This window comes from Folsomia candida, unplaced genomic scaffold, assembly GCF_002217175.1.
Source record: "Folsomia candida strain VU population unplaced genomic scaffold, ASM221717v1 Fcan01_Sc003, whole genome shotgun sequence".
Classification (NCBI taxonomy): Eukaryota; Metazoa; Arthropoda; class Collembola; order Entomobryomorpha; family Isotomidae; genus Folsomia; species Folsomia candida.
In genome coordinates this window covers 4,704,598-4,730,129 of record NW_019091195.1, presented here as the reverse complement: position 1 = coordinate 4,730,129, position 25,532 = coordinate 4,704,598, and the positions used below count along the sequence as shown (strand labels likewise).

General features: G+C 38.6%; 1 protein-coding gene across 1 annotated transcript; it reads left to right on the top strand.

The window, feature by feature from the left end:
• Positions 1-793: 793 nt before the first annotated feature.
• LOC110845582 (LIM/homeobox protein Lhx9) lies at positions 794-8,085 on the top strand. The gene is made up of 9 exons (XM_022092029.2): positions 794-1,805; positions 1,895-1,987; positions 5,543-5,694; positions 5,792-5,825; positions 5,913-6,136; positions 7,135-7,300; positions 7,404-7,538; positions 7,620-7,699; positions 7,782-8,085. Exons 1-9 carry the CDS (start codon positions 1,396-1,398, stop codon positions 7,910-7,912), a joined length of 1,425 nt encoding a protein of 474 aa, XP_021947721.1. The 5' UTR covers positions 794-1,395; the 3' UTR covers positions 7,913-8,085.
• The last annotated feature ends 17,447 nt before the right edge of the window (positions 8,086-25,532 follow it).

Genomic DNA, 25,532 nt, shown 5'->3' with positions numbered 1-25,532 from the left:
CTAAAAGCATAGTGAACATCTCATGCACCTAAAACGAGAAGGGAATTTAATCCAGTTTCATTTTGCCCCAAAAAATTGCATTCGTGTTTTCACTGAATTGTACATCAATTTCTCAATTTCCGTGCTTCAGTAAAAATTAATGATTCAAAACAAGTAACTCTTATTCTCGTAGTATAGCATTGCAGTTTTCACACTAATAAGATAGGTATGCTTATTAATGAGAGAGGAAACAGTAATGCACCACGATTAGGCGTTCATTCATATACATATACATATCATTTTTTTTATTTCATTAAAATGACAGGCACTTTAAACTGTCCATCGTTTTGTTTCTGGAGAAATACTGTCAATCCCCTTCGAAATAGCTAGTTCAGCTTTACATGAAATGATCCGTGGTTTCTTTGTGCAGATTTTCATACGCAGAACGAAAAAAATTGTCAATTTCAAATCCACTAGATGCATGTACAAAGTCTGCATACATACGTACATATGTCAAAGTCTTTCAAGAAACATAGGGCTGTCAACTTGTGAAGATTGCGTTCATTATGATAATGAGAGGACGAGGAAAAGAATAGCGAGGAAAGGAGCAGTAGCAGGTAAAAAGATTGTTGTATTTTTTACGTATCAGGCAAGCTATCTCTTTATTGTTGGGGAGAGATACCTGCTTTGTTGGCTGCTTCTTCTGTCCTCAACAACAACTGATCCTCCAAAAGCAGAATTGGTGATGATTCGAACACGGAGACCAGGCCTCATCCCACTTTCCCGACGAGTCCCACCCTCACTGCCACTGACAACGAGGCAAGTCAAACACCACCACTGCTTGCTCCCAGCCCTCAGTTCTCGTACCGTTGCGCTGTATTCACAAGCTCTCTTTCTCTTAAGAAGCGTCTCTCACCAAGTCTCAGCAAACATACAGAGCAATATCAGCATAATAATCACCATCGTCCATATCGCAAGGGACGACGACTCCCCAGTTCTGTCACCACTCTGGCATTTCCGATCTCTCGGAAGTGCAGGAAGTTATTATGTTGTTGTTATCAAGTTCACAGCTCTAGCAACCCATGCGTGGTGCATAATGTAACCAAACCCTTAATAGACACACACCAACAAAGGACAATCAATTTTGTCACGCTCACCACTGCGAGTGAAGCACATGGCGTAACCAGCCAGTAGCTGTCTGGTTATAGGTTCGAGATAAAGAAGTCATTTCTCTGTCCGGCTATTAATTATTAGAGAAAAGTGGAAAGCATCGTAATCCTTTGTGAACTAACTGAAACAAACTGAAAAGTACCGTTTGACAAAAAGAACAATTTCTGAAGAACTCGTACAGTGGTATTGTCACTTGAGAAAATACATTTTCTCTGTGAAAACTGATTTACGCGAGAGAAAATCGTCATGTTCAAGGAACGAGAACCCTTCTTCTCGCTCAGCAACAATCATCAGTGTGAAGACTTTGAAACTTATAACTTTCGAAATAAGAGTGATACGAATTACGGTACGGGCAATGGGGAAGATTGTCACCAGATGAGGAGGTATGTGCCAATGTCACTTCATTCCTCCTCCTGTTCAGGAGATGAGGACATGTCCATTTCACCCAGCAGCAGTTTTTGCGGTTTCGGTGTAAACTCCGCAGGCCGGTCCGAGTCTGTCTTTAACCCCGCAGCAGTGGGGGCAAGTAGCATGGAAAGGTGTGGGAGTGGTGGTGCGGGTGGAGGTCCTCAGGGGGTGCGCTGCTTCGGATGTGGTCACCCCATCGTGGCACGATACTACGTGTCCGCAATGAACTCTACTTGGCACAATGAATGGTTAGATTTTGAACTGATTTTTTCCCAATTTGTTTAATATTGATTGGTAAATATGATTTGTGTGCTCATCTTGATCTATTGTAATTTAGTTTAAAGTGCCACCTTTGCCATGCTGTATTAAGCGACGAACCCACATGTTTTGAAAAGGACCATAAAATATTATGCAAACAAGATTATCACAGGTAAATACATTTACCATTTATGTGCATGCATATGTATATCATTGTTTCAAGTACAAATCGACTTTTGCCCATTACACAAAAAAAACATACAAATCAGAGTACCAACCAAAGCTTGTGTGTTAGGGTAGTAAAAGCACAGAACTAATCTGAAACATAAATTTGAGATGTTAGGGGATTATTACTTTGAGTCCTAACTAATCCTAAGCCATAACATCAACAAAATTCTCACGCTTCTTCAGCTCTTGAAATTGAATTGTAGGAGAAAGTCCACAAAATCAAGTGTTATTATTGAAAATACATAGATGCACCACCACCCGTCGTGAAATGAGAACTCTTAATTCACCACAAACTAAAACTGACAAACATACGGCACACGCTTTCATTCGAGCCTTCTCAATTTACACTAAAATTTAAACCCTCTTGTACTACAAGTATTAATTCGATGGGAATCTATATATTTATGAGTACTTGTTGTGGGGCAGCTCCCTCAGCAATATCAGTACTTGTCTAATATGCCATGATGAAGGGTTCGATTCAATTATATGATGTGATCAGATTTAGATATGTACATATGTACATGCCCACAACCACGCAGAGTTGTACACAGTAATTCACATCCACCTTCGTCCCTTCCCACAACCCATGCACCCTTGACTCATGCCGTTAAAAACTTCACTCGTACACATGAATACAAATTTTCGAAATGTATGTTTTGTGTTTGATATTTTACGAGACGAAAATGATCTCAACGCACGTTTGGTGCAGTACGCCAAATGAAATCAATGCATTATGCACGTCCACCAACCCGACGTCTATGAGATGATAATGATGATGGCATATTGTTTTTTACAAATAAAATATCTGGAATAAAAGCGGTTGCCTTCCGTTGTGGAGAGTATACATGAACACGGAGGGGAGCCGTTCATTGAGCCTTTCGAGCTTTCCGAACCGAGTCGACTGTGTAGAAGCTGGTTGAGTCTAGAAACGCTAAACCCCGTGAAATCATGGTGCTCTCCATTCTATTTCTCGCCTGTCCATCACAATAACAAATAAATACCTGTTAATGCCTCCTCGCCAACGAGGAGGCTTTCACCAACAGGCCAAATCCATATGTATTTGTGCTGGAACACGGTGTATCATGTAAGCCCTTTACCACTCGGAGTCTCATTCATACAATTTTAGGAGTGCCTTCTTCTTTTGCACCACTCGACCGACTCTGATTTTATTTGGCGAGGAAGGGAGCGAGTGACTTATTGTGCTCTCTCAAACCTTCTGCATGCATCATAATCCAAATTCTGGAAAGAGGATTTGACAAGGCCGACGGTCTGACAGACGCCACAAACATTCTGGACCCAGGGGGCCTTTTTTACCGTCTACTTGGATTTACACGGGCTCTGATGAGATGAAGGCTCCCACGAGCTCCAGACTAATAATGCTCACTAAATACATGCGTGTAGTATTTACCTATGTATACATATATATCTTTACGTATATATGTACATATGTATACGACGAGTTGCAAGTTGGTCCTTACCACTTCTGACAGCACGGAACAATGGTTGTTAGCAAAGCACCATCTCTTCACCCGTCGTCCCATCATCACATCGTCAATTTTATTCCATTCGATTTTCCAGATCAAAATATAAATCCTCATTTGATAGAGTTGCACAAAGAACCGACACTTGACTTGGAATGATTTTGGTGGAAACTGCAATTAGAGTGTAATAGGCTTGTTGTAGATCATTTCTACCCCTGAAACTAAATACGCACGGATCCAATTCATTCATTTTTTTCAAACCCATTCGTCCATACGCTCATCTCGGTGTAGGCTGGAATACATACATTCAGGGAAATTGATGTTATACCTTCATCATCATTTAACACAAGACTCGTCACCACACAATGCACTGCCTGAGTTTTAAGGGGGCATTTATTTGATGACGGGATGATGATGATATGAAAGGAAATATTATTTCTAAAGGCACGCGACACTTTTGTTGTTAGATTTTGAGATTGTAATAGGAAACCAGAAAACGTGTCAATCGTGTTTCTATTGTTGTAATGAATTTTCCGTCATAACTTGAAATATAGAAAAACGTATGAACTTGTCATCTTAATATTCTCCTAGCAGATAAAATCAACCATTGTGGTTGGCTGCATGATAACCAAGTCCATGCGTAAATATCTTCATGTCTAAACAAATCATGCTCTATATAGGTTAATATTACACAGCTAATCGTCATCTGAGGAATGAGTTGCCTGGAACATGATAATTTTGAAATTCATTCATACAAGTATTATTAATATCACCTGTGCATTTAGACTGAGATAACATGTTGTACTACACAAAAGAGAGTCAGCAATTATGTGGTAAACCACCCACATCGTGTTTCTGCTTGGTAATAATGAGAGTACTTTTCATTAATTACATTAATAAACAGTCAAGCTCTTTTATGTAAATGTCGTCAGTATTTTCCGTGTTTTTCATCCCACTAATGAGAAGGAAGTGGTGAATCAACATCATACAAAGCAAAGCAAATCATGTTATGTTTATAAAAACGATAGCATACCACATCAAACCTTTTTGGGCTATGCTGTTCCACAATTTCAAAAAGTTCACATAGTTTTTTTTGTGTTTTTTGTAGTAAATGTTTCACATAAGTATCGTGACATAAGGAGGTGATGATAAAATCAGCGAGGAGTCGTCATCGCCCATCCTAAACTTGTACTAAATATTTTTTGAGTTTGTGCAGCGAGTTACCAAGCACGGCTCATTAAGTTAAACGCGAGGACCTTCTTCATATTTCACCAAACGCAAACCCACTTTGCATCACCCTGCTTCACAAATTCGTTCCAGGGCTGGATAGATAATTGAATCTGATTTGTTCACTGTGCTGCTAGACAAAATTATTTACGTTGGTTAACTAGGTGTATCATCTCATAACTCCACGTTGATTCATAAACATGGGTCATATAACGTTTAAAAAAACTAAAAATTTCATAATCATGCACATGCTCCACTTTTTTGAGGAGGGAAAAATTCACGGCATAATGAATACGTCGAAACGCTAAATTATTTGCTTGTGAAAATGACAAACGTCAAATCTACCCTGGTCAAATCTACCCTAAACTTATCGGTTCTTATCTTCATGATATGTTTTCAACAAAATTATTGCGGCAGATGTTGGGGTTACTGCTACATGCGACATATTTTTGTACTAATGTTGAACTGATGCCAAATTAGGTGCAGTCGAGGTTCATTTGACAGGTGAATTTTCCTTGTTTGTCTACCCTTATGTAGCCCAATTCAGTGAATAATGCAGGTACAAACCTGGCAAAGGGTTATAAATATATGTCGATATTTATTTATCCAGTTTGCACGAACGCCCATACCAAATGAACTGTGATGGGTTATACCTTTTGTAGCGGGGGTGCTGACAAGTCGTCGTCAGGAGTAGTGACTATGAAACTTTTTCGTATTTATGATTCTACCCCCTCTAATATGAAAATAAGCAACAAATTGAAATCAATCATCCAATTTGATTCTGTTTTCAGATTATACCACGAAACTTCCTCAAAATTCGCAAAGCGATGCGCTCGATGTACAAATTTAATCAATTCAAATGATCTCGTTATGAAAGTACGGGATTTTGTTTACCACGTTGACTGTTTTGTGTGCACAATTTGCCAGCGGACCTTCAATCGAGGTACTTAAATACTGATAAATGCTAAAACGCGACAGGTAATGATGTTATGTAAGACTGGGAATTATAGTCCAATCATTGGGTAATTTTTTGTATATAGGTGATCACTTTCGCATGCAAAATACTGATCTCAGGTAAGAATTTATTCGTGTTTTATAAGTAGCTCAACTACAGCCATTCTTAATATGAAAAGCTGTAAATGGATACATTATCTCATCCAGATCTGCTGATCTCTATTGTCGTCTTCATTATGATGTAATTGAAAATTGCAACATATCCGAAGAGTCAAACCCACCCCCTGAACCATATAACAGCACCAGTAAGTCAAATTCCAACACAAACAAACGTGGACGTCCTCCCAAAAAGAAATTATCGTCTGGAGTTCCCGACATTTTAAAAGAGTCAGCCTCATCAATGAGCTACTTTCACCCTGTGAAACCTCCGAGTAAGTAAAAAAAAATCATCTTGGACTAATTTGTGCATTTTACAAAAAAAATCATTCCGAGTTTGGAAGGAAGTAAATAAATGTTTGTACATAGTAAAATCAGTCCAGCGTAAAAGAAACGTCAAACGAAAGATTGCAGGCTCCACCTTTTCTCTGTTCCTTCCTTCTCTCCGCATATTCTTTACCAGCAGCTTTCTTGCGCCCAAAGAAAGAATATTCGTCTGACTTCTTCGTGCATTGGAAACTTTTGGAACATATATAACTTATCATCACCGGAAATGTTGAGTTAGCAAGTTTCACGCACAATGTAACATAGGCGGCGGTGTAACAGATCGCCATACGAATAAAACGCTGACAATCATTTAAGAAACCCAGCACATGAGCCTGTGTTAAAATTAGAACCGTTCATTCAATTTTAAGGAACGAAATTGTTTTTGCGTCCGACACTTTATTGCATGCTGCATGCATTGCATGATAGTACAATAAGTAGTGGATAACAATAACAACATCCGATTCCTTCCCTGCATGCATGCATCATGAACGAGGGCTGTTAGCATTGCTGTCACTGGAAAACAATTCTCACAAGTATTATGCGAGTTAGGGCAACAGGTTAAAAATTGGGCGATAAATTGTACGCAAAACTTGTTATTGAATGGTTTGGTTTTGAAAAAAATTGACTTTGACAGCATTTTCTCCCAGTTGTTGTACTTGTGTAATCTATTATGAAAAAAAGTAATTTTCGGAGGCTCAGTGATTGTTTAAGATTGAGTTATTTATGAGACTTTTAAATGTTAACACTCCTTTGAGTCTCTCTCTGTCTCTATTTTCTCTGAAGATTGGTAGCTGCCCTCATCTTGAGAGAAATTCTTGTTCTGTTATTATCAGATGTATTTCCTTCCAATTTCCGCCCAGGAATTCGTGGGCATTCATTAAGGAATGAGTTAAAGGACGAAAGCGGTTTACTGTACTCATGCCAAATTCCCCATTCCTTATTTCAGATCTAGGACTTTCCAATGTTGGGACTATGAGTGCAGAGTTTAATCAAATCATGGACTCTCCAATGAATGGTTTCAACATGTCTTCGATGTCTCATCGGGAACTACCTCCCGGAATTTCCCCCGTGGGAGTCGATGGGACTCCAAACCCGCATCAAAAGGGAAAACGGTAAGTATTTTCCGATTTAATCAATCATAATTGATAATTAATTGAGGATCCGTCATCTAATTAGTACTGATATCACCATCGTATTTGTATCTTTTATTCTAAGAATGCGCACCACCTTCAAGCATAACCAACTGCGAGTTATGAAGTCATATTTTGAGATGAACCCCAATCCCGACACGAAAGACCTCAAACAACTCTCCCAGAAGACTGGGCTATGCAAAAGGGTCCTTCAAGTTTGGTAGGTTGATACATACACACTTTGTTTATTTTATATTTTACAAATCTGATTACTTACTCAGCTACGTGATAATTATGCTAGGTTTCAAAATAGTAGAGCGAAAAGCAGGCGTGGGGTCACAGGGTCAGGTCAAGGTCATAGGCCTGAGTCAAGTTTGTCAGGTAGGTGGGTCAAGAGATATTGCTTGAACCTTATAACTAACTTATTAAATGCATAAAGTATGTTCGTATTTTGGGATTTCAGGCAACGGAGTACTTCAATTTGACGATTCTCAACAAGACTGGAGCCCATCTTCACCCTACCCTGGAAACTCTCAGCAACCAACGGAACTGAGCAATTCTGGCAGTCTACCATTGCCCCTCGTTCAGGGATGAGTATCATTGCTGAAATAAATGATCCCATTGAACCCATTTTTACCTAAGATTTTAAAACATGACATGTGAACACGATGACTTTGAAAAAGTTGGAAAAACTCTCGAATTGTTGTAAACAATGGAATGTTTAACTTGTGAATAAAAAAAACCATGTTTTTCTTTTAAATTTCGAACGGGGAAGAAAACATCTCAATCCACATATGTATATGTGTGTGTACACATTTATACACACATACACACATTTATGTCTATATTCTTAAATACCTGGTCTTTTGTGGACAGCGGGGAGTAATAAAATCGTAGTTTTGAGTAAATAATCACACAAAAGTTGCAATTTATTTAGTGGATCATAAAATGGGTTGGCCATTATCGCGTGGATGGATTACAAGAAATGGGTGGTGATTGGAAAACTGTTAAAGATGAGATAAACAGCCTAGATTTGAGGTTTAAGTGGATGTTAATAGCAGCCAAGGGTTTGTTTGCACTACGAGACAATTATTCTATTTGCTAATGTTTAAGGATAGCAAAACCACTAATTATTTGGAAAAACAATTATTTCAAACCTCGTAAAATCAGAGAGTTGTCAGTGAAGAAATGAAATTGAGATGTTATATAGCTCATAAATGTTGGAATTCAATTTCACGTCACTCTCTACTCGCATAAGGTAAGCCCATCCTCTGTAATACCTATTTCCTACTTGCAAACTTGACCAAGCAGGCTCGCCAACTAGCCACTTGGACTCATGACGAAACGGCATTCATGTTTAAAAAGTGTAAAAGAAGAACCATTTGATTGTTAGCCGTGACAGCCAAAGATTTCTGGAAAAGTTAAGAATAATTGCAAAACAATGCGGCTCACGACATAAATTTACATTATGCCATTTACTACTCACTCAGTCAGTACGTAGGCACAAATAGCTTTGTCCCTGCTGCTGCTGCGTTAACAATGAATTTCCTCTGATTGTATTGTCCGCTGCGTTGAGAACTCGGAAAATATGTGTTCATCTCGTAATGAGGTGCGTGACAGGCCGTTTGCTGCTACACAAAATTACAACCAGCGTCCGTCCATCATATCACTTGTTCAGAGGCACTGCGCCTAATAAGACAACAGCCAAGACTTTCTTTCGCCCATTATTGCGTTAGCTAAGAGAGTCGGTTATGTGCTACCTGCCCTTTGTTCTTCATGCCCCTCTTACACTTTGAGAACGAGGCCCCACCACCTCGCGTTGAAATGGTATTATTACCACGGAAGAAGAAGAATAAAGCACAGAGACACGCCGCTTCATTCTATTATTTGGAGACCTTAAACTACAATTGAGCTTAACACACATCCCAGACTGGCAGCAATCTCTTTCAACAGATATAGTTTTGGCTCAATTATCCAATTGACGGAGATGCAATATTTTATAGCAAAGACGGAATAAAAAGAAAATCGTGCCGCATGTTGATTCCTTAAATAATAAGTGGTCGAGGTAATAATACAGTCGAGGATGCGAAGGGATGGCAGATTGCGATGAAGTCTTTTCAATCAATGGTTTAATATTGAACCACAAAGTCAACAAGTTTTGCAATGCTGGATTTCGAGAAATTTCATAATGCCCCGTGAAAACTTTCATTTGATATTTCTGCTTAAAGGAATGACTTTGTATTTGGAGAGAGAATAAAAGAACGCGTATTTTTTGTACGAATTCCTCGCACTGCAAGACATTTCATTACACAGCAAACACAAACGAATGATTCACTCATTCAAATTCATACAAACGGTTGTTATTATAATATTACTTTGAGAATGGATGGCTGAGCGGACGTCGGGCTGGCGTCAAGTCCCCATTTTCGAATCATGAAAATCCTGAATCATATTTTTTACTAGTACTTTTTACTATTTATGTGTAGTATCCCTCTCACTCGCACGGCGAACGGAACAAACAAGACTTGTACTCAAAAAGCCATCCGTACATATTTAGCTACCACGGATCCGAAAGTTGGCCCAGAATTCACCAAGAAGGAAAAACGCATCATCCATCCTACAGCCAGGCAGAGAGAGACAGCAGAGATGAATCTTTCACTCTTGGCAGTAGTCGTGGTGTGGCAGTATAATTATATTATTACACCTTGTTGGGTTTGTAGAATTTTTTCTCTCTAAAAATAATCATCTGATTACAGACAGTAATAATAGCTCAACCCAACCTCAGCCTGCCATCATCATCATCATTGGTCGATCATCATCAGCAGCAGCATTGGAAAGGACATTTATTTCTGACATGCTAAACTGTCAATGCAATGAAGCAAGCGTTCACCTGACGCTAGCTCCGGCGTGGAGGAGACAGTCTGACTGACACTTTTCACACAAAAAGTGAAAAAGTCCCTTCAATTATTCCTCCCTTCAACAACTCGGGCCTAAAAAACACCTCTGCTCACTTATCCAGTTTGGCATAACTCATGCGTCCTTATATTTTCATCGTTCGATCCTCGAGTACAAAAGCCTGTAAATGCACACACGATTTGTTCTTGGTACAATATATGCCTATGTGCATACCTGGCAGAAAACATTTCCACAGCGATTTGTACCTGATTTTACTGTCCTTTGCTTGCCTGATTTTGTCTGTGTCAAACCTAAAGTTTATTTTAAAAAGTCAAAATATGGTTGGGAAAGAGTAAGGCCAGGTAAAACAGTAGAGTGTAAAGTAGTGTTACATTTTGAAGAGAACGAAAAAAAACTGGGAGAAACATGTTCAGATGTCAATCAATAAAGGGAAGAATGAACAGAGGTGGCCTTCTGTCACCCGTGGATGTGTTGTCGTCATAAGTGTTTTATGTAGATTCTGTTAAAACTTTCGAAACGCATGAGAAAAAGGATTTAACAAAACCATAACGCAGACTAATTTCTTGGTAACACAGTAAAAAATAAATTTCATTACTTCATCCCTCTTTTGTTTCATTTCCGAGAACTTTTGTCCTACTTTAAGCAGAGGGTACATATATCTAGTAAACATACCTATGTACGTACGTAGGGTTGTAAGGATGTGCATATTTAGTGACAGTCTTGCTCCTATCTATATCCCTCTAAATTTTCCCTTTTGACGATTGACGAAAGAAATTGTAGACATATAAGAAATTTTTGTTGGAGGGAAGCATCAATCACTTTTGCATGAAATCGCGTCCCCCATCCCAAATATGTCATGTATCAACAAGGCACACCCACGATCACGGAAAAGCAAAGAAATGTGTGCTCTAAATACATGTACACTCAGAAACATATACATAGCTTATCCGTTAAGGCTGGATTTTTTGTTCGAAATAGTTTCTCCGGAAAGGAGAATGTTTGGGATCACTGAGGGTGGAAACGACAAAACCAATGCATTCCAACAATCTGTCTTCAAAGAATTAATTAGGCCCACATGTGACTTTTAGAATTCTTTTTGTAGATGCTTCTGCCAACTCTAGCACTTATTTTTTCATCTATGCTTTTCTGCATTTCTGAGTCGTAGTCCCAGTTCCGTTAAAGGTTTTTGGTGTGGGAGTGAGGAATATCTCACTTGAAGACACTGAATGAAGAATTGCTCCCATTACTCAACAATTACTCAATGTAAATTCTACACTTATTGACTCAACTGATCTTGAGTGAGCTGATAATAAGTGTAGTAATACATAGAAAATTCATAATCGCATCACCGAAATATTTTATATTTGCAGCATATGTAGAATTCGGATTTGTCCAACTTCCTGGTAAAAAAATATGCAAGTGTTACGTTATTGGTCAAATTTATAAGCTCGGAGAAAATGCCACTTTTTTCTAGATTTTTTCAAACCCACTTGGCTTTCTTTGTTAGTGGTGGATAATTAAGTAAAGCGGATAGTCATTAGAGAATTTATGATGCATTAAAGGAGGGTTTAACTTCATAATTATTGATTGTCGAGGCTGAAAACCTCAACAGAGTGGAATTATTCATCGGACCTTGAACCAAAAGGAAAAGCCGATCTGGTTCATTACATGGGGAGAAGGCCCCTCTCTCAAGCACCGTTTAAGCTGGTCGTGTCTGTGTGACGTGTGAGACAACTTTCCGATGCTGCTTCTTCTTCTTTTTAAACCTGGCAAATCGCCACGGTCCAGTGATGTGGTTTACGAAAATGATTAAGTATCAAAATTCAAAGGCCACCTCAACCGTCTCAAGTTCCCTTTTCTCAAACATGAAAATGGGAAAACCCTCTTCTTGCTGGTTTTGCATTGAGAAACTCCGACCAAACCAGTGCATGTATGTAAAACCAAGATGAAAACGAGCATCAGACATGCATATCAGTGAGACATTGAAAATAAATAAGCAACCAAAACCAACGTTCCACTTCTGAGTCCCTTGGTTCTGAGGACGGCATTTCCTTTATTATTTGAGAGATGTTCATAAAACAACAAACATATGGTCACCCAAAGCTAAGTCAAACTTGGCCCGAAACCACATGTTTTTGTGGGTGACGGCCGTAAAGTATAATTAGTAACGTGATGACTTTATATTCCTGTCGGACAAGGGACAGCCACAAACCTTTGAGTGTGTGATCACCACATCTCCACAACCGGAATGGAATGGATACATCGGTTGGACTCCTACTCTACCCATAAAATGTGGGATCTATAATAATAATGATGATGAAGATACTCGTGAAAATTCCTAATAATCAAATCACAAAGTTCGTACCGTGGTGGCGTCAGTCAGGACATTATATTATTTTATTATCCGTGATGTATTTTATTTTTGTGGGGTGAAAGCAAACAACATTTTGGTTTCCGTTTAATAAAATTGTGGTCATTTTAGGAAAAAATGCCATAAACTACAAACATTTCGAATGAAAGTGAAATGAAAGCCTCTTCACACTTTATTAGTGGTATCTGCGTATGCAGCCCTTCGTGTAATTAAGTTTTGATTATGTCCCATTATTTCCCACATCAAAGGAGAGGCACCAGTATCTACATGGTAGCAGCAGAACCTTTCCAAGCACACCTAACCAGTTTCATTCATTCGACCCAGAACAAGAGTACTTACTCTGCTACAACGACGAGGATACAATAATCATAATGATAATAATGATGACGCCTCAAGCACATGGTGATGATAAACATTCATTGGACATGCTTATACGTATTTTTGTCCCGTGTAACGTTGCAACGTATCATTTGAATGTTGGGATAGAGATGACATGTGGCAAGTCATGACGATTTTATGTACTGTTCCACCACTAAATATATACCAGCAGACCGAAATCAAAGCAAATAAAAGTGACCTGTCTACGTATGATTAATTACTGAGACTGTGAATCCGCTCGCGACAAGGAATTGTTATGTTCTCTCATCTGCAAACACAAACGAGTAAGCAAATGACACAAAATGAATAAAGAGGGGACAAAAAATGGTAAAAAACACGCTTTCCGGATAATAAGCATAATAATGAGGGTTTGAAATCTTCCTTTCTCTTTTCCACACACACAATGAGCATGCATGGGACTCAATGGATGTTAATAGATTCACTGGCCAACAATTGCAGAGAGTTGACTTGTCTTATCTCATTGTGCATTATTTATTGAATTTTTATTTCAATTTGAATTATTGCTGTATTGACTCTTCTTCAGAACCAACCACCCTTCTCGCTGTCTCGCTGCTTGTGCTTTATTATTGTTGCAGAGTCAAAAAGTTCGTTGAATTACAAGTATTTGTTTAATGAATTGAATAGGTAATCAAGGGTTCTCCCTTCGCGTATGTATGTAGTTGCCACTTTTTTAGAGTGTTCACGCATACACAGCCATTCAAATGAGATACCCAATTGGAGGGCTGATCCCACTAATTTAATAATATTATCTGTGATGACGATTCAACGGTTCAGTCATAGATGACCAACCACCAGAACTAAAACATAGTACTTACTTTTACAAGCACGAAACAACACCAAGTTGACGGTCCAGGTTGAACCAATGGTGGTAGAAAAACCAATATTTTATCAATGTCAATATAATGAGCACCCAAACTTTACAGGAACAACAACTAATAATACATAGATGCATACGTTAGTACACAGCATAAGCTCGCCCAGACCTGAACTCGGACAGAATTAGTGTAAAATGTAAAGCCATATTTCTTTTTTGGCCTTCCAGTGACATTTCGGAAATAAAATTATAAAATATGTTGCTCGACCTATGCAATGAATATTTATGAAATTGCACAGATGTGTGTTATCCTTTCCATCTCCTGCGTAATGTTAAGCCTTGATTCTCATCCTACGAATTTCATAGTCTTTAAACTTATGTATCTGAGGATGAGTTGGATTATTCTGGATTGTCTCCAACCTACATATTTTGATTCGTTCGACTAATCTGTAAAACCTAAAATATATGACAACATGTTTTAATACACAAATCTAGTAATTCGATAAAACATCTTTTTATGACAATACGTATGCTGACCCAACAGACCTCTGTGCACCCATTTCCATTTGTTTTTAATGATAGAGTTTAAGCACCCAATCGTAAATAACAAAATATTATTGGATTGTTCCCTCGTAATTTATAAGCACTGTCCGTTCACGTAATATTTATTACGAACGGACATATTACAAAATACCTCCGCTTGCTTATTACACCAACGCACACCCTTATCTCCACACTCCTTATTATTGATCTGTATCAGTGGAAAACTTTAACAGGAAAAAACTAATAATTGTTTAAAAATCTTATTACAGATTTCAACAAGAAACTCATCTCATTCTGGCCAAGTATTTATTAGGCTGAAACCGTGTGCATACACTTTCAGACCACGCAGAACCAGAAATTGAAGTCGGACTTGAGCAAAGTCAATGCCTAATAAGTAATATATATATGTGGTACATGTAGATGGCTAGCTTTTTAGTCAGATTTCCTGTCTCTATATGTAAATGACCTTATTATTACAGGTGAGATAAGGTCGTAACTTATCCAGTAATACTGTGCACTTGACTGTGAATGAACCTTGGCTATATGCACAAATGTACGTTTTCCAGCGACATCATAAGCATAACATAATATACAATATTGACAGAACTCTAGACAAGTAAACTTTTCCCATGAATTAAAATTTTTGGGAAATTTATTTCATGTATACAAATTGATTTTTTCCAATCAGTTAAAAATATGAGGAAGCATAAACATGTCAAACGTTCCTGGATCTTAATATGTGAATTATTATTTTCCATTTGCAATTGAGAAAATTGGACAAAAATTCTATATCGTGTAAATTTTAATCGTTTCTGCACGGCATCACAATATGTACGCAAGTCGTTCCATAGTTTCAATTCTTAAAATCTCTTGCGTTTCCCATCATATTTAGAAATTGCAAAAGAACTTTTTGAACTGCTTTGCTTCTTGTGCAAGATGACATAACAGCGTGGATTTCTCTACGTACCCACATAAAGATGAAATTTTAGGTTAAAAAGACTGAGCAATAAAATGAAAGGCCGGGTACATAAATTAATGCGAGATGTGGAGAACAGAGAGATTATTGTCATTTTTAGGCCTATGTGATCCAACTCGGTGTGTAAATTACAAGGAGCCGACAGCTCTTCTTATGGACGGGCTGCAATGTGTTAACTTTTTTATGACTTTCCAGCAATTCTCTCCTAGTCCTAGATCCACATTTAGATTTGAGAGTTTAACCTCATCCATTGTTCGAGCTCCTACCTCCGCTCATCTCGAGATGTTTGGGCTATTTATCTCTGACTTTGAGGCTACTTTTCTTTGTAAGCGGGTTGAGATAAAGTGATCACATCGCATCAGTATCGCTTTACAGAGCCATGTCTCCTGAAATGAATCCTTAAAGACAGTTACTTTTTAAATGTGTAGCATTTAAAAACTGCTTACCTCAAACCAACATCTCCCTTCCTTCCTCACTCACTCGCATATATATCACAAAGAGTGACAAAGTCTCAAAGAAGCAGTAAATGTCTGTGAATGTTCATAAAATCCTCGTTGTTGGGAATGCAACAAATAGAAATGTCAACCTGGAACTGTCTCTCGCAGTATCAAACGAAAGCATCAGCGACCAACACCACCACAACTTGAGACTGAACTACTCCTTGCGTGCCTTGGATTTCTAAACGCATTTATTTTCTTTTTAAAAATGTGGAAAAGTTCCCACGTTCACATGACATATGTATATCTTATCAGAGTCAAATCTCAAAGTTTGAAATGTTCATCATCGTTTATATCATTATTTTTATCGTTATTCGTTTAATGCTTGGTGCAATTGTACTGTGGTCGGAGATAAAAAATAAATTTCAAATTTCAGCATATATATTTGAAATTTAAAATTTGGAACAGTATTGGCAACAAGATTTTTGTAAGCATGAACATCACTTCCATGCCCTCGTCCTGTGCTGCTTCTGGTTGTAATGATGATGCCGATGATGATCAGAACGGTCCAGAAACATTGACCATGTCCATAAAAGTCAAGGGAGAGTGAGTGAGTTCAAAGTATCTCATCGCATGAACGGGTTGAATCTGTCTGTTGTCTGATGAAATGGATGTGAAATAAACTGGACCGGTCTCAGGGATCCAGACGAAGAATTTTGAGACATTCTTCTTCAATCCATCTTCTTCTTCTGCTGCTGCTTCTTCCATCCTTCCAAAAAACCGGTAGTTGTGTTTTCTGGACTTTTGAGAGCTTGCTGGTGGCTGCACCAGTTAAATGCATTTACGGCGTTGTCTAAAGGAGGAGGAGGGGTACGCAATAAACGACGAGTGTCCAAATGTTCGATGTTCTCTCTTCTATGATCATCCCTCGTTACAAAGGAATGATAAAGTTGCCACTCCAAAACTGTCATTCCCTCTTGGTTGCATTCCAATTTCAGCCCATAGTCCAACAAGCACTCTCATTATTCTAGACCGGTGACCTTCTTATCCACATTTCAAAAATCAAAATCAAGATGGAATTAACGAGCACACACGGTTGACGATATCTGTGGAACATGGACTTTTGGACTTCACACATACGTTATACGACGGATTCTGATAACGTACCTATGCCTCTGCTGAACACGAATCTGTTTGTTATGAAACTCTTCTCCATCTCCTTACTTGTTGGTTTATTTGGATTTTTATAGGGCACATTATTCATACATTGACTCAATTCATGATGTAAAGGGTCCAAGTTCAAGTGATCTATTATCATAAAAAGTAGAATACTCAAAAAAATATTCTCGACGAACAGGTAAAAGAAATGAATTTGGACGGAGTTCATCGATCAACGAACTCAAAGGGAAGATTGATCCCTTCTTCTTCTTCTTTCGACTTGAAAATTTTATGCGTTTATATGGAGAAGACTGCATGCATGTCCGCTTTTTTTGTCGACTTGGCCATATCCTGTACTCCATCTCCTCCTAATAAATTTATCTAGTTAGCTTGAAACGGGAGCGATATGCATAAAAATAAGCTTATCAAGTCCAACTCTCTATACATAGCATGTGCTCACTCGCTCAGGTCGTCTCGTTGGGAAAGATTAGCATGTAAGGAAATCAGCATATGTACAAAAAAATATCATATCAAACGGTTTTAGAGTTCCACTAGTAAATGCTTGCTGGTGAGTGAGGAGAAGCGACATTATCACATGATGGCAACATATAAAAATCCGGTTTGTGGAAGTGGAAAGGAAGAAACTGATAAAATAGGTAGAACACAATTTTACCTGTGTTAAATAAATCAGGTGAGTTTACTTCAAGTCCAGCTCCAGTTCCAGTCAGCGTTAAATAGCCGCAGGGAATGTTTTAATTAGCTCGTATCACAAAATCAACATCAGCAGCACAACACCGACTGCTTAAGACCTTGTTTCATCGCCAGAAAGATGAAACTAGTGCAACCAGACCATTCCGTGGATTTCTTTCTTATTTTCATTCTTCACAAGAAATGTTGTGCAATTCGTCTGAATGGTGTGAGTCACCTACGCCTCGAAATAACAATTAATACGTTCAATAAATAAGTCATAACAAAAAACAGCATTAACAGTTCTCATCGTTATGCACCGGTGCAAAGTAATTCCGCATCTTCATCAAGGCGTCGCATTCCAGCTTCAACTTCTCCTTCTTGAAGAAAAATTTCTCTGGTGGGTTTGGATACTCCCGTAGAAGAGCAGCAGCATCCTTCACACGTCTCCACGTTGGTTTTAAATCAGGGTCGCTCGGGTCATACTGCAAGACAATCTCTTCTTGTCCAATCCGGATTGGGAGGGTGGTCAGATCGTCCAGAGTGCAGTATTTGTTTTTGGGGAGCTGTGACCGGTCACCAGTTGGAACGATGACGAAAAGGGGAGTATTTTCCTTGACGTACTTTTGCGCCTTTTCATACAGATCCCATGGAAGAGGGGAGACTTTCGTATAGATGTAGCGTTGAACGTGATGCTCTTTGTTGAAGAGATCTCCATACTCCTATCAAGTACATAAAAGAAGTCCAAAAAATTAGACCGGTCGAAAATAAAATGGGGAATAAGCACATCAACTAACCATCCAGAAAGACTCAGCAGTGTGCCGTGTACCAGGAGAATCACACATCCTCGTAAAAATCTCATACAGGCACTTTGGATCCGTTGGGTCAAATATCCTTGGATATAGTTCTGAACTTTTATTGGACAAGTGATCTCGCATTGAAATGAACCCTCTTTTCTTTCCTCCGGAAATCCCGGGATAAAGGCAATATCCATTTGCTGAATCCGCCTGTGGAACCGGTTCCAATTTCTGGAAAGTTTGGAACGGTGTTGCCTCCTTTACTTCAGGGCGACACAGGCCTGCCATATAAATTATTTCCACTTGAGGAGCCTTTTCCCCGCTTTCAACTTCTTGTTGATGTTGTTTTTTGAATTGTGGGCTATCAGGTTCGTAATATCCAGCCTTTGTTTTTGATTCTTTCTGTATTGTAGAGGAGTTCATACGACCAACATAATGTGTTGCCAAACGTATGTTCTTGACGCCTATGTGGACGTAATAACCTCTGATAGCATCCCGTCCTACAACAAAAAAAACATTTATTATGGTTTCATTAAGAGTTTTGCATGTTATACCGGTATAAGGAAGCACTTACTTTGTGAAAGTCCAACGGATGTAAACTTAATATCCACATGCTCGCGATCATCTTGGCCCCACCGTGCCACCTTTTTCAAGCGTTCCAGCTCCACGTCGTCCCTTCGTTTGACATCTTTTGACACAGAGTCGATCCAGTCCAGCAAAATGACACGATTTGCTTGATCTTTGTTGTTGTTGGAAAGCTGTGAAAAAATAGCAAAATATCTCATAATACTAATAAACAAAAAATTAAATTAAATGTTACCCACCTTGCCCCACTTTGGATGCGGCTGAACTTCTGCATTGGAACCGATTCCATGTGGAATGGCTCCATCATTGACCTCTTCCCTACAAAACAAAGTTAAAAGTAAATATTATTATTGACCTTAATACCAACTCGTACTTGCACATACTTGAATATTGTGGGTTTTGCCACTTTTGGGAGTGGAGATGGGTCGGATCGTGAGACCGGAAGTGCTGTCCGCTTTCCAAGTGCAACTGGTTTAGAAGCCGGAGTGTTTGTCCTACAATTACATATTGTCAATTACAGATGTTTTTGGTTTGAGACCGGTCTCAGGAATCTGAAAACAAATCTTACCGAGTCGAAAGAGGTGTCCTGGCCGTCAACCAGACGTCACACGTGGATGCTGGGGCAGGAAAAGGAGTTTCGCCAGTTCCCCGACTGGTGAATAAAACAAATACAAAGGTAAGCAAGTATGATGAAATATTTTTTGATTCACACAATCAGTGTGACCTACCCTTCCTCATTCTTTCTTGCTAATTTTGGAGCTGGCGGTGACTCCAGTATCTCGACGTCTGACTCGTCGTCACTAAAATGTACAAAATAGTCATTCAAATTAAACCAAACAATTTACATATTTCACTATTTCGACCGGTCGAATGATAATAGTTTAATAATTCATTGAATGTTTTTCTTACAATATTTCGACAATGTCAATCTCGTCCTTTGGAGGGGTGAAATCCTTCGTGGCAGCTTCAGCTGGCTTCTTTTTTTGTTTCCTGTAAAAACAATGGAGGTTATTTATCCAACTGATGATAATTATTTCACATTTTTTTGACCGGTCAAATATTTCCACTTACGCTGCAGCTGCTTTCTTTCTCGAAATCCTACGAGCAAACGCTTCAAATGGTCCTGAAGTTACTTTCGGACTATTTTTCACTGAAGGGAGTCCTTTGGGGGGCATTGTCGAAGAAATGGCCTTGACAAAGGCCGTTGTTTTTTTTATAGAAGTGTGTTTTTTGCAAATTACGGAGGAGGAAATGCTCGCGTTCCAGCAGCTGACAAGTGAGTGAGCGAATGGAGTGGGACATGCTACGCATGTTTGCTGCACGCAGTCAACGACAAGTTTGGACCTGTCCAAATCGGTTGACTGACGGAATTTAATAACGTGTCGACGTGTTTACAAACTGATTATTTGATTGTCCCGCATCAGGACGGATTTTTCGATTGCCCCGCAGTTTTATGGGATCTGAAAGAAGGATATACGTTATGGTGATGGATTTGGGCTAAACTTCGGTGAATTATAAAATGGTGAAGACCACAACCGATTTTTTCGAATTTTTTATGTGGTATCAAACAACTATTTAACTACCATTCCTAAAAATTTCAGAAATGGTACATGCTTATAAATGGGGAAATAAATATCCTCCTGGATAGTGTTTAACACGTATTTAGATAGGGGAATAACAAATATGCATATTAGAATATGAGGACCACGATCGATTTTCGTAATATTTGCATATGTTGATGGTGACATATTACTGGTGATGTTTGGTAAAAAAATTGGAGATGGTACATTCATTGTTTTCTAGCAATAAATTCAAATGTACCAAAAAACGCTTACACAGTGAAAACCATGCAAAAATAAGCACAGAATATTTTAAAATGGTAACCATGTTGTGCGTTGAACAAAATAACTCCATGTTGCCCGAGCCATATAATTCTTACTTTCTAAAAATATGTTCAATATGAAAACTTTGATGCAATGACCGTTGCGATTAAGAAAATATGTACTTGATGCATCTCAACAAGTCTGCACGTATTGCTACGTATGCGGTACGAAAAGCCAAGCTTTATTATTGTTCAAAGTGTTGAAATGAAACCAGGATTTAAATTAATAGCGAAGGTATGACAATGGCAAAACCATTAAAAAACCTTACGCTTCCTTGTGAACGGGGCACTACGTACGGAATAATGCATACGCACACCAGACACTCATCACTCAAAAGGAACAAGTAGTTGAGAAAGAGTCATGTTCTGCTCTGACTAACGAGACAAGAAATTTAAAAGATGAATGAATCGGAGAAGAGGCAGAAAATGGATGTGACTTTTGTTAATGGTGGAGACCAGCCCAGCCAAACATAGGAAAGAAGATGACAACTTGGGACGGTTCGTAAACGTGTGAGCGAAGAAAATGTCTCAAGTTGATCTTGACTTGCTTGGTCGTCGTCGTGAAATAAGATTGATTGATCAGAACTCTACTTTTACTTGACATTTGACTCACTTGTCAGTCGAGGAGACGAGACATTTTTAGAGTTGATGGTTCTTTTCTTTGGTTTCTTGATTTCGGTCCAATTTCATAAAATTTTTCGGATTTCTGAATTATGTATTGGTTCTTTTACTATGAACAGTGCATTTACAACGAGGGTAGGCTTCCGCTTCACAGATGAATTTATTACGCTGTTTCCATTCAGACTGGTTCAAATTGATTCTTTGTGGTTCTTTGTCATTTTTTTGCGCAGTCAGTACCAATTTTCTCTTAAAATTGGCACGGTTGAACGTTTACAAATTTACTCTGAACTGCTTTAGGTGCATCCTTCCAGGAATATGATTGACCGGCGAAGAAAGCAAGTCAACCAGCAGGACAGCACAGTTCTCTGACTGACTGAGCACAAGCCAGCATCACGTCGCCCAAACTCTGCCAATGATCTGTGAACTTCTTTCATTCGGTTCCGAAACGTTGTTTTCCTTGTAAATTCCGACATTTCAAATGAATTCGACCAACATGCGAGGCACTAACTAACTTCCTACCCACACGCGCGACGGGGTGTTCTCCACGAGACCAGAACCCAGCCCTCCTCCCCCTCAGCGCCCTAAAGTGTCCGTTCTTTGATTCAAGTACAAGTAGAACATCTAGACACGGGAAGTGGGAACCTTTTGGAATCTCCGATTTGACCCTACACGAACATACATGTCTACACTGCTCACATATTTACAGTCGGGGAATTACTATAAAAAATGAAGGAAATAGTAATGAATGTACATTTTCATCTAATGTGACGATATGCATTTATTTAATGCGTCATAGTTAGTGGAAAGTACGTAAAGTCTTCTAAAAAATTATCTCTCTCCTCCTGAAATCTCCTTCTCCGTCACCTTTTGCAATCTACGGGATTCTCACAATGTGTGACACTTGTCTGTGGCAATCTCTTGTAGATATCAGCAAGACCAGACCGTCTCAGAGTGCCCTTTGAATTTAAGAGATCAAATATTGGTAGTAATAAATACATTCGCCAATTTAAAATTTCTCATGGATTCTGCTGATTCACAGGAGTAATAAGTACGAGGTATGGGTTGTTGTGCAAACAATGCCACCAATATTACTTGAACTGGAAAGGCTGGGAAATTATTGAGTGGGCAATAAAAAGCACATCCAGAGAGGGAATGGAAGGGATTACAATTACGAGAGTTAGGCTCCTGCTGAGTCAGCCCTGCGTGAACACTTTCTCAACAGCAGCCAGCACCCTTGGGTCCCTCCAGAGGCTCCTTCTACGACCGTCGGTCACCGATTGAGGTGCTCTCCGATAGCATCTCACCAGGCGAAGGGTCAAGTCATCTTCTTGAGATTTTGATGACGACGACGATGATCCTCGTAAAATCCTCATCATGTGGTCCTCCGCGTGGTTCTCAAAGTCTTGAGTTCTTTATTAGATTTTCATATTAGATTTGACAGACTAGGCACGCATAAAAACCAGTCTGAAATTCTTATCTTTCTTTCCTTATCACTATACAGGGACGAGCATTGACGAAACATGTTTGCTGAAAATGACTGACAGTAATTTGCAAGATATTGATAAAGTGCAAAATTGGCTTATATAGATGAAATTTTGGTGTTTATTATAACTTTTAACCGCAGGGTAATGTGTCCTTTAAACTGCATGCAGGTACCAGGATTTACACATGTGCCGTTTGTTAAATTTACCATTTTTCCTCCAAGCGTGAGAAGTTATTAAACCTTGGAACAATCGACGTTAATGAGATTAATCGTGGCATCAGACAAGAACACACATTAATATTTATGCAACCGAAAAAGTAATGTGGAGTAGAGCATGACTGTCGGTGGTGATCTAGCCCCGTTGCTATTTTATGCCATTGTATATTTTAGGATTCCTACCGTAATTGAAACAATTGACCCCTTCCTTGCAATTATCCGTATGCCGCACTGTCATTATCAAGCAGAAAACATGGCCATTAAACTATTAACTCCCAGCTCCAACAAGAAATAACTAAACATGAGCGTTTAAGCTATGAAATTCCTTAAAATGAGGCAAGAAAATTGTAAAAATTTAAAAAATTTTGATTATACTGTAGTTGCGTGATAATCGTCCATTAAGATTGTACAATTACAAATTATAACAATTAATCAAGGTGAAACAAGTCCATCAAAATGTTGAAAAATTTATAAAAACAACTATTCACAAGTTATGTTGTATTCGAATGAATACACATGATGATGATCTCGTTAAGCATAAAAACATTGATGTACATACAGATAAATCTATTTATCATATCGTGCATACACACATATGTATCCTGAATGGATGGATAAATAGTTCGAATATTGTAGCGTGAATCTTCTTATTACAAGCTTACAAAACAATCGAAAATGAATTGACTGCTTATTTGTAATCAAGAAATACAACGATTGAGACGCAACGAATTGCTCACTTGGCATCATATCACAAACTGCGAGGGGTCCAAGAGTTTTGGGCTGAGAAGCTTAAAAGAAATTAATCAAGAGAGGGAGAGCAAATGAGGGAAGGGAGATTAAAGCTGAGTGTGTAAAAATCACTCTTTTTAGCTTCTATGTACATCTCTGCAAGATTGTGTATACATTTGCCCTCAGTGGGTGAGCAAGAATAAGGAACAGCTCATTGTTCATGTAGAAAGTACGTGGCGTTTATTATTTGTTATTGAATTTTGCTGGCTGACTGAGTAATAAGATGGGACGCTGCTGGGTTGTTGATTAAGAAACTGTCCTCTGATTAATTACCTTGTTTCAGAAAATGTATATCTACTCCACGGGAAGCTTCAAAGTTTCACTCATTTGTCCAATCTCGCTGTCGAATTCTGATGTGGACAAATCTTTTCGTGACAGAACGCTTACTTTTCCCATTTGTTATGACCAAGAGTGACGAGTGAACAAGTAAAATTTTGTGTAATTCTTGCAAATAGATTTATTATAATGTACAACTCAATTAGCTATTGTGTGCACTTCTTGGTGCACAAATGACGATTTCCATGAACTTAGAAAGAAAGTGCGGTTTGTTACATATCAATTACGCTTTAGTGTGGTTTTTTTTAGCTTGAAACACATCGTACAGCCGCAAAGATGATATATAATAGGCTTATAGAAATGTTGTATTTTCACTGGCAAAGGTTCAAAGGAAATTCAATCCCAATGTTACACGAGTCAAACAAGCGCACATTACAAAGCAAAACACAGCGTCAAGAAAAAGCAAGAAATGTCAAGTTTTGTCTTTTAACCAAAGGCAATGATATGGATGCATGTCTGTAGAGGCTACATCGATTTGGTACATATATTCACAATGTATGTATGTATTCATGTTCCGCCGGATTTTGAACTGTATCTTCTCGGTAACAGGATATCTTCCACACAAAAAACCATAGTACCAACGAGTAAGCAGTTTCCAGAACAGGGGCAACAACATTACATAGGCAGGGACGTTGGGAACCTGTTTGTGTAAATTTCGTACAACTTGTCTGCTGTGCAGTCCGTGGCGACATTTGCAGTATGTGATGAGAAGACGCATTGTTTGTACACATTTAACAATGAAAGCTATTCATGTTCCCAATGCATCTCATCTCGGTTTAAGTGACAACTATGATGAAAATACGGGGAACAACTGGTACAACCCAGGAGTCCTCCTCCGATGTAGAACCTTGCCGTTGAATATTTACGATCCATTATCCGACAGAAACGATTTTCACTTGAAGCATAGCGTGTCCTGGCGCCTTCAAAGATGCTTAACTTTCACGGGTCAAGTCAAATCCGATATCGCGTCATAAATAAGCCAAGCACATTTATGTACACAAGGAGGAAGACTTTAATACAGATTGCTGTAAAGATGTGACAACAGTATTTTTTTGTGAAGACAATATGTGTGTACAAATTGTCATAAATTAGCAAGCTGGTTGAGTATTGGTTAAACAATCTAATATTTTTAGCAAGCAGATTAGATGAGATCTGAAGTATGCGCAGCATAGGTTTATTTATTTATCTGCAAAATCAATAAGTC